A 10,464-nucleotide genomic window follows, 5' to 3' on the forward strand; every position below is an offset into this window, starting at 1 on the left:
TCCAGTCGATGGAAGGGGGACTTTATTTGGTCCCGGGGTCACAGGCTAGGTATGGCCCCAGTTTTATTTGACCTTCTTCTTAGGGAGCAGGTTGTTGGTATGGCCTCACTTCTTGTGGCAATTGACTGCATGGGGGTGCAGGCCTGTGTAGCACTTGAGGCAGATCATCTTGTCACCGTTGTACTTCTGGGCAAGTTGACGAAGGGATGGCTCAATGATGCCACCGCACAAGCGCAGCACCAGGTGCAAAGTGGACTCTTTCTGGATGTTGTAGTCGGACAGGATGTGGCCATTCTCCAGCTGTTTACCTGTGAATATCAGCCTCTGCTGGTCAGGTGGGATGCCTTCCATGTCTTGGATCTTGGCCTTGCCTTTCTCGATGGTGTCACTGGGCTCGATCTCAAGAGTTATGGTCTTGCCCGTCAGGGTCTTCACAAAGATCTGCATGTTGGCATCTATTCTCTAGTGCTCAAGTGAGAGCACTGCACCACGACACACATTTTCAGGTTTTTTTAAAGACCAGGTCTAACCTAGGCAAACTTTTCAGCTGGCCCTGACCCCTCTCTGTAGCCAACACTGGAACCGAACACCCAGTATATCTCAGGACAGGCCCAGAACTCGCTCCGCAGCTCGGGTCAGAGCTCTTGGTCTTTCTGCCCGCAGCTCCCGGGCTGGACTGCCGCGTGCCCGCCGTGCTCCAGGTCCTGGCGGCCAAGTCCCACCGAGCACGCACGGCGCCGAAGCAGCGCCTGCAGACCCCTACAGTCCCCTCGCCGGTCCCCACCGTGTCTCCCGGGCCCAGCCCAGCTGCCAGTCGCAACACAGTCACCAACCCCTACACTTGACTTAACAGAGACTCTAAAAACCAGAATGACCTGAGAAGATGTCCTGTAGACTCCGAGAGACCACAGATGCCAATCCAAACTACTATGCCCAGCAAAACTCAATCACTATAGATGGAGAAAACAAGATATTTCATGATAAATAAAATCAAATTTAAACAGTATCTACCCACGAATCCAGCCCTACAGAAGATACTAAAAGCAAAGTTTTAATCCAAGGAAAGTTTAGTTACACTTAGGAAAACACAGGAGATAATCTCAAACTAGAAAAACCAACAGAAGGGAAACACACACACACACACACACACACACACACACACACAGAGATACACACACACTTCTAACGTCATAACTGTCAAAGAAAATCCAAAATGCAAAAAACTCCTAACCCAAAACGTCCAGGAAATCCAGGACACAATGAGAAGACCAAACCTAAGGATAGTAGGTATAGAAGAGAATGAAGATTCCCAACTTAAAGGGCCAGTTTTCTTCTAGTTGCTGCAGCTGATCAGTAGACCCTTGAAGGAGGGGTCAGGACATACTGCTAAATCAAGACACTGCGTGTAAGGACGAATTTTGTATTATATATAAATTTTAAAGTAAAATATTTTATCTGATAGTAGACTACAGTAAGAATGTATTGTTTTATTGGAGTCTCAGTTGTGTCATGTTACATTTTCTGGAAAAAAATTCATTTATATGTATTTTTATTTTTCGTTGTTTACATCTTGCTTACTGCCCACTCCCAGTCAGTCTCTCCCACATCCTTCCCCCTTGTTACCCTCCCCTTGTCCTCTGAGTGGGTGGGGGCCGCCTGATTATTTCTCCACACTCAAACATGAAGTCTCTGTGAGGCTAGGTGCTTCCACTCCACTGAGTTCAGACAAGGAAGTCCAGCTAGAAGAACATATCCCACTTACAAGCAACAGCTTTTCAGATAGCTCCCGCTCCAGTTGTTTGGGGCCCACAGGAAGACCAAGCTGCACATCTGTTACCTATGGGCATGGAGGCTTAGGGCCAGCCTGTGTGTGTTCTTTGATTGGTGGTTCACTCTCTGAGAGCCCTAAGGTTCCATGTTAGTTGATTCTGTTGTTCTTCATGTGAAGTTTCTATCCCCTTAGGGACTGCCATCCTTCTTACTCTTCCATAAGAGTCTCCAAGCTCCATCCAGTGTTAAGCTGTGGTGTCTACATGTGACTAAGTCAGCTGCAGGGTGGATCCTCTCATAGGACAGCATGTGCTAGACTCCTGTCTGCAAGCATAAGAGAGTATCATTAATAGTCTCAGGGATTGTTGCTTGTCCATGGGAGGGGTCTCAAGTTGGGTCAGTTACTGGATGGCCATTCCCCTCAGTCTCCACTCCATCCCTTGTTCCTGCATTTCTTGTAAACAGGAAAAAGTCTTGGGTTGAAAGTTTTGTGGGTGGGTTGATGTCACTATTGCCTCACTGGGGTTCCTGCCTAGCCAGAAGAGGCAGCCTCCTCAGGCTCCATATCCCCAATGCTGTGAGTCACAGCTAAGCACACCCACACTGATTCCTGTGTGCCTCCCCTATCCCAGCTCTCCATCTCTTCCTCAACTTGCCTTCTCCCTTACCACCCCTATCAGTTGCAGATTTCCATTCATCATCATGGCCCCCACCCCTCCCCACACTGAATCCTAAAACCCCCTCTCCCTTTTTATCTCCTTTCCCAACCAGTTCCCTCCATCCATCTGCCTTCCAAGACCATACCATAGAATCAAACATCCTTTCCTGTGCCCTTCTTTCTGTCCAGCCTTCTTGGGTCTGTGGAGTGAAGCATGGACATCCTGTATTTTATGGGATACATGCTGGGAGGGGAGAGGTCATGTGTTGGCTCTTTTTCACTGCTTTAGGCTCCTAGGTATATGAGACACTCATACTTTAAGACAGCATCTCCTAGGCCTTCTATAAGGAAAGCAAAACATACACTTCAGTTAGTTTATAAATACTTTTCCATTGTCTCTTTTAAAGCACAGTTTTAGATACCATAACATGATTTAGTTAAAGAAATTACAATCATTTTATTTCTTTGTTTATGCTTAAATTTTATAGATTTATAGATAGAAGTATTTTGCTACTGTGTATTTTCTATGCATCATGTCCTAGAAATTGAGTTCTGAGTCCTTTGGTACTGGAGTTATACACAGTTGTGAGCTGCCATGTGGGTGCTAGCAATCAAAACTGAGTGCTCTACGAACAAAGCTAGAGCTCTTAACTGCCAATCCATCTCTCCATAATATTTATGTTATTTATACTATGTTATACCTAATATGGAAATTTTTATCATAAGATCTATTGTCAATTTTAATGCAAAAAAATCACTAAGAAATCTTAGATCAATATGACCCATGTTTGCTAATGGATCAAACAAAGACATTTTGAACTTGAGCTATGACGCTGCTCCCCTGTACTCACCTTGTGTACATGTTGTGTGTGCATTGATACACATGTGAAGGACAGAGACAGATATTGTCTTCCCCTTATTTCTCTGTGTCCCACATATGTGGAACTAAGTGTGTGGTGGTCAGAGGACTCATCACTTGACAGTTCTGTCCTGCCACATTGTGGGCTCTGGGGACTGAGCTCAGGCCATCAGGCCTCCCTGTGAGTTCCACCCCAAGGTCCCTCAGTTTTAGAGACATGTTCACTCACCCAAATCCCTGGTGTGTTGGATTTACTCTCTTGGAGCACACTGACTCTCAGACTTGCAGGCAAGTAAGCTTTGGGGATCCCCTCATCCCCACATCTGCACTCAGGTTTTCAGGGTAAGTGTTTTACCAACTGAGTTTTACCAACAGCCCCAGCCCCTCATTCTTTTTTTTTTTTAATATATAATTTATTTATTTATTTTTTCAAATTGTAATTTATACTCATTCACACAGGGGTTGTAAACACAAAAAGGCAGGAAGTGGGGAAGGGGATGACACTGGAGCATGGGTGTTCAGGGGGAATACAGTTATTTTTCAGAACAGGGTATCGGCTGGGTGAGGGTTCAGGGGATAGATCACTATGACTCTGCCTATGATTCACTTGTCCTTATCTAAGTTGGTAATATCTGCCAAGGCTACCTATTTACAAGGTCTATGACTACTCAGGCTGGTAAAATGTCACAAAAACTGCCTGTTTACAATAGCTTATAGCCATCTGTTTCAGTGTTTATCCACAGAGACCCAAGACTTGGTGTTAGTATACATGTATGACAGGCCTATTGCTGATTTTAGGCCTATGGCTGATTTTAGGCCTTTAGTGCGTAAGCAGGGATGTCCCTGACATCTCTTCCCTTCTCTAAGTATAGATGGACTGTGGCGGGGATAGAGGCCTGACCTCCAGTAATTCAAGGGGACCTTGTAATGGCTCTGGTCCCCCTGTTGTTGTCCAGTGAGGCATGAGGGCCATACCCATCCTGATGTCTTTTTCCTGGAGAGGGGATACTTTTGACATCAACCCCTATGCAGTCAGGCTTGTCCCTCAGGGAACCCAGTGAGATATTTTTAACTTTTATTGATATTTCCTTGCAGTGCTTAGCCTCGCAGCCTAAGCAAGAATTCAGGTCGCCTGTCAGAGGGGGTTCTGGGTGGCCCCTCTCTGCCTGGTCTAGAGGTGGAAGTACCCTCTTTTAGGTTGGGTGGAGATGGGTTTTGGGAACACTCTGGATAAAGTAACAACCTCATCTTGAGTCTCGTGGTCCACCATAGCTAACTTATGATAATGTATCTGAATAGGTTTTGCTACGAAATTATTTATCTGTTGTTTCACAGAGTTAGTCAGCCTATTTGAGGCCCAGGGACCAGAAGAAATAAGCAAAAAGAACCCAAATAATGGTCCCAAGATAAGAGGAGGTAGGGTTGACAACCCTGGAGAGGTTGAAAACCAATTCTTGTACCAGCACTCACCTTTCTCTTTCTCTCTCTGACTTTTCTCAGGGCCTTCTCTGACCTTATTCATGCTCTCTTTAACCATCCCTGTCTTGTCTATGTGAAGGCAAAATTCTTCTTTAAGGGCTGTACACAGTCAAGAGCTGTACACAGCCTTTTCTATTATAATAGAGTAAATCAAGTCCAATAAGGATCTTTGCGATTTTAGGAGGTATCTTCAGACAGCGAAACGAGGGATTTCTTCAGATTAGTGATGTCAATCTCTAGCTGTTAGACGTTCTTGTCAATGGCACTTAGAAGGTCTGAGTAGTATAAGTTTGGAGGCCAGCATCTGGATTAGAACTTCTAACAGCAGACATCATGAGTGATTCATTTTTACCTGGAAAGGAAAAAGAAGGGAATTCTCAGGGAGATTTCTCTTCCCTGGATGTAAATTGTTATTCATTTTATTTATGGCTGGGCCTGCCTTTGTGGAGATGTCTATTTATTTCATTAATCTTATTTGTAGCCAATTAGCTGTACCTTTTGTGGTATCAAACAGGCATATCAGTCCTCAGCCCCATAAGAGAACTGGGTCTGGGCTATTGCCTTTAAGGGTAAGAGGGTCCTTCCCCATATCTGTGGCATAGTTTTTATTGGTCTCAGTGATGCCAGAGGCAGTCAGCAGCAGATTTGCCATGAGTTTTCAGTTTTAGAGAGTTAAAAGTGAACAAGGCATGATGGAGGGTATTTCAGGGAGACTCCTTCTGGGGGGGGTACCGTTCCCACTCTTTTGTTTTTAAAGCCAATTTTTTAGGGTTCTTGTAAAATCAGGGCAGAAGCACCAACAATCACTCCTTCCACACTAAGAGAGTCATGCAGACATTATTTAAAGAAATATAAATCTATATTAATAATCTCTTTTATCAAAGGACTGTTATAGCACAGCCGACAACTAATCAGACTATATACTATATCAATTAATAATAGCTTCTTCTACTTTTTGTGAGATTACTTCTCTTTTGTCAATTAATTGTTGAGAGAAATTAGGATTTACATCTCTCTTGAAAATATTAAACAGAGTCGATATTAGAATGGCTACTCCAGCTTGTTTCTTAGGGCCATTTGCTTGAAAAATTGTTTTCCAACGTTTTACTCTAAGGTAGTGTCTGTCTTTGTGGCTGAGGTGGGTTTCCTGTATGCAGCAAAAAGCTGGGTCTTGTTTGCGTATCCAGTCCATTAGCCTATGCCTTTTTATTAGGGAACTGAGTCCATTGATGTTAAGAGATATTAAGGAGAGGGTGTTGTTGCTTCCTGTCATTTTTGCTAATAGTGGAGGCATTGTTTATGTGGTTATCTTCTTTTGGGTTTGTTGGAAGACCAGCCCCTCATTCTTATATCATATTCTTATGCCTTACTAGATTATCAAGGGGAACCAATGACACAACAGCAGATGTTCCAGAGTCCACATGTTTCTTGTTCATTTTGTAGTCCTAAAGGGTTAACAATTCTTTAAGGTGTAGCTTCATATAAATAATAGAAGAATAAATAATAAATTGCAGTTTCAAAATATTCTTTTGCTTATTGAATGTTTTCCTTAAAAACACTGAATTGTCCAACTGTAGTTATTCATTCTGTCAGTCCATTTATTCCCTACACATAACTTAGATATTTACTGTGTAGAATATACATTCTACTATCTATCCAGATCTTCCAATTCTTATACCTTTATGTTTCTCTGCCCAGCTAAGCTTCCTTACATTCTATAAATTTAATATTAAATGACACCAACCATACTCTTTGGAACCCTAATTTCATGTTGCTTGAAGCTTTTTGAATGTCAAGCATGGGAGCTAGGATGGCATAGGTTATCACCTTGTAAGGATATTTACCCAAATTTGGTGTGAGTCCAGGGGCACATTGACCACTGGGGGGAAGAGGCAGAGAGCCTTTGGGGCTGCTTGGCAAGAATCTGACATTGGCCAAGGACAAAGAAATGGACTGCTTGGCAGGAATATGACATTGGCCAAGGACAAGGAAGTAGACTTCAGGCAGGAATCTGACATTAGGCTAGAACAAAGACGTAATCTCAGACAGGAACCTAAATATTAGACTAGAACAAATAAGTAATTTCAGACAAGAATCTAAATTTTAGGTTATAACAAGGAAGTAGGCTTCAGACATGAAAATGACCTAGGGTTAGGACAGGAAAGTAGGCTCAGATACTTTGGTCATCCTGATAAGTCCTTAGAAGCAGTGATCATGAGAGTATTCACAGAATTTTGTTTATTGCCTTGCTTTTTCTTTAACTATTTGTGTTTATTGTGTTGCTTGTTCCTTGACTATTTGCATCTGTTGTATTGCTAGTCCCTCAACCTAGAACTGGCCTTAATACATGCATGCAATCAAAATGGTACAAAAGCATAAAGAAGGAGAGAGGATAGGATAGAGAGATCAAGGGAGGGGAAATGGGAAAAGGGGATGACATCTGTATTGCAAATAAATAAAATATACAATAAAAATAATGGAACAAAAAATTTAAAATTCTGTCTAACAACCCCCACAGCCTGTAATTATGCATAGGAAATGCCCACAGCCTGGAAATCATCCATTAGAAATGTCCAAGTCCTGTCTAATGTCCACTGGAAACGTCCCCAGCCTATCAATCATCTACAAGCAACTCACAACACCTGTGAGTCATCCAGAAGAAATTATCACAGCCTGTCAGTCATTGACAGGAAACTCCCACAGCTTGTCATTCATTCACAAGACATGCCAATTGCTCTCAGTCATCCACAGAAAATGCCCACAGCCTGTCCATCATGCATAAAAATTGGCCATAGCCTGTTAATCATTCACAGAACATTTCCATAACCTACCAATCGTACATACAAAGCACTCAAAGCCTGTCAGTCATGCATTGGAAACTCCCATAGCCTGTTGATCATTCAATGGAAACACCCACAACCTGTCAATTTTTCATAGGATATCTCAGAGCCTGTCAATCATTCACAGGTAATGCCAACAGCCTGTCAATCATTCACAGAAAACACATACCAACCCTGTCAGTCATCCAAAGGACAAGACCACACTCTCTTAATCATCCATAAGAAATGCCTACACACTGTCAGTCATTCACAGGAAATACCCAAAGCCTGTCAACTATACATCTACAACTTTTCAATATTCATAGTAAACATGCACAGACTTTCAGCGGTTCAGTCAATTATCATCAAGGTGAGAACATGGCAGCATCTAGGCAGAAATGGTGCAGGCAGAGCTGAGAGTTCTACATCTTCACCTGAAGGCTGCTAGTGGAAAACTGGCTTCCACACAGCTAGGATGAGGGTCCACACCCACAGTGACACACCTACTCCAACAATGCCAAACCTACTCCGACAGGGCCACACCTTCAAATAGTGCTACTTCCTGGGCCGAGGAAATACAAACCATTACACCCAGGATACAGTTCAATATAATAAAGACAACATAAGAAAGCCATACAGCAAACATCATCCTAAAGAAATATACCCTCAAACATTGACATTAAATCAGAAATCAGAAATATGAAAAGTGTGTTTCATCTTCCCCTGCTCAATAAAGTAATTGAAGTCTTAGCTAGAATAACAGCACAAGTGGATGAGTTATATGCACACACATGAAAGAATGAAGCCAAGGTCTCTTTATCTGGGCATGAGTGGTTTATACACGCAAAAGTCTCTAAAGCCTCCACCAAAATTCTCCTGCAGCTAACAGATTACTAAGAAATGTATTAGAGAAAAAAGCAATACAGAAAACAGAGCTGCCTTCCTACATACAAATGCCCAACACACTAAGAAAATAAGCACCCTAACAATATCATATACAATATCTCACAAATATCATAGATTAAACATAACCAAGGAATTGAATGACTTGTATAATAAAAACTCTCAGCTTAACGAAAATAAATAGAAGACGATGAAATAAGTTGGAAAGGCCCCATGCTCTTGGACCAGCAGGATTAATATGGTGAAGTTGGCTGTGATGGTGTGTATGTGTTTAGCCCAGGGAGTGACACTAGTAGAAGATATGGCCCTGGTAGAGTAGGTGTGGCCTTGTTAGAGTAGGTGTGTCACTTGTGGCCAAGGGATTTAAGACCCTCAGCCTAGTTACCTGGAAGCCAGTTTTCTGTAGTACACTCCAGGTGAAGATGTAGAACTCTCAGCTCCTCCTGAACCATGGCTGCCTAGAGGCTGCCATACTCCCTCATGATGATAAAGGACCGAACCTCTGAATCTGCGAGACAGCTCCAATTAAACGATGTCCTTATATGAGTTGCCTTGGTCATGGTGTCTGTTTACAGCACGAAAATCCTAAGACATTGGCCAATCCACCAAAACTTATCTAGAGACTCTATGTACCCTCCCCAAGAATTCAAACACAATTCTTTAAAGAAATTTAGATTTCAATCCTTAATTTTATATGTCAATATAAAAGCCATATTACTCAAAGTAGTCATAAGCAATAATGATGGCTAGAGGTATTATCATCACAGATTTGCAGTTATGCCACAGAGCTTTGGGAATAAAAAGTGTGTAATAGTATCATTAACAAGATTCATTGACTAGTGAAATATAATTAAGCATCTATACATAAATTTGTACCCATACACCCACAGGTCATTTAAGAAAAAAGTCCACAGTATATGGGGAATTGACAGCAACTTTAACAAATTATACTGATCAATACAGATAGCTACATGGAAAAGAAAGAAACTTAGTCCTTTACCCAGACCAAGCACAAAAGTCAATTCCACATGCATCAAGGAACAGAACATGAGACTTGATAGCACAAATGTGACAGAAGAGAAAGTAGGAAATATGCTTGACCTCATTGTACAGAATAGTAATTCCTGAACAGTGCTCCAAGAGTATAGAAAATAAAAACAAATTTCATAAAGCAGACCTCATGAAATTAAAACATTTACATAAATTGAAGAACACCATCATTTGACTGAAAAGGATGCCTCTACCATGGGACAAAATCTTACTAACTCCTTAAAAAACAAGTATATTAACAATATAAATACGAGTAAAACATTATCGATTAAGCTTCACCTCTGCTAAGTAGCATTCAAGATATGCAAGATACTCCGCATGCTACCAGGACAGAAATGTCAACATGGTTATCCCAAAGCTACAAAGACTGCAAATTAAAATAGTGACCTGCCTGTAAGTTCTTCTGGTTCAGTATTGAAACAAATGTTATGGAAATAATTATATTTCTTGATTACATTTAAGACACACTCCATGCCTGAAACTCATACCTGAAACTGCTAAAGCAGCCACAATCGTAAGATTAGATATTTCTTGAGCCAAGACAAAACCTAATACTATTATCCTGCTAAAGTACCATATCAATAAAATGACTCTCATATATCTACATTTCAACCAGCTCTCATTAGAAAAGCATCATCTTCTTGCAGAATGTGGAAACTAACACAGACACCCCAAACTGGAAAGCGTACAAAGAAGGTGGGAACCCATCTTTAAATGGGATAATTTAAGTCTCTCCCTCAAGACTCTATTATCTCTTTAGAAAAGGAAGCAGAGATTCTAAAGGCAGAGGTGACAGATTACCCTAAGGATACAGTGCCTTCCAGACATAATAGCATATCAAGAAACATTTTCCAACCAAGTCGCCAGGAAAAAGAAACAAAAAAAATAACATCGAATCTGTGAGGTAATACTAAGAAATGAATAGG

The 10,464-nt window shown here is 41.6% G+C and overlaps 1 protein-coding gene across 2 annotated transcripts; it reads right to left on the reverse strand.

Moving 5' to 3' along the window:
* Positions 1 to 105: 105 nt before the first annotated feature.
* LOC114639093 (ubiquitin-like) lies at positions 106 to 447 on the reverse strand. 2 transcript variants are annotated; one of them, XM_028787785.1, is made up of 2 exons: positions 345 to 447; positions 106 to 257 (listed from the first exon to the last, which is right to left on the reverse strand). In XM_028787785.1, exons 1-2 carry the CDS (start codon positions 445 to 447, stop codon positions 106 to 108), a joined length of 255 nt encoding a protein of 84 aa, XP_028643618.1. The 2 variants fall into 2 exon arrangements, with proteins under 2 accessions (XP_028643618.1, XP_028643617.1); XM_028787784.1 differs by having other exon boundaries at positions 106 to 447.
* Between the last annotated feature and the right edge of the window lie 10,017 nt (positions 448 to 10,464).

This window comes from Grammomys surdaster, unplaced genomic scaffold, assembly GCF_004785775.1.
Source record: "Grammomys surdaster isolate TR1022 unplaced genomic scaffold, NIH_TR_1.0 125672, whole genome shotgun sequence".
Classification (NCBI taxonomy): Eukaryota; Metazoa; Chordata; class Mammalia; order Rodentia; family Muridae; genus Grammomys; species Grammomys surdaster.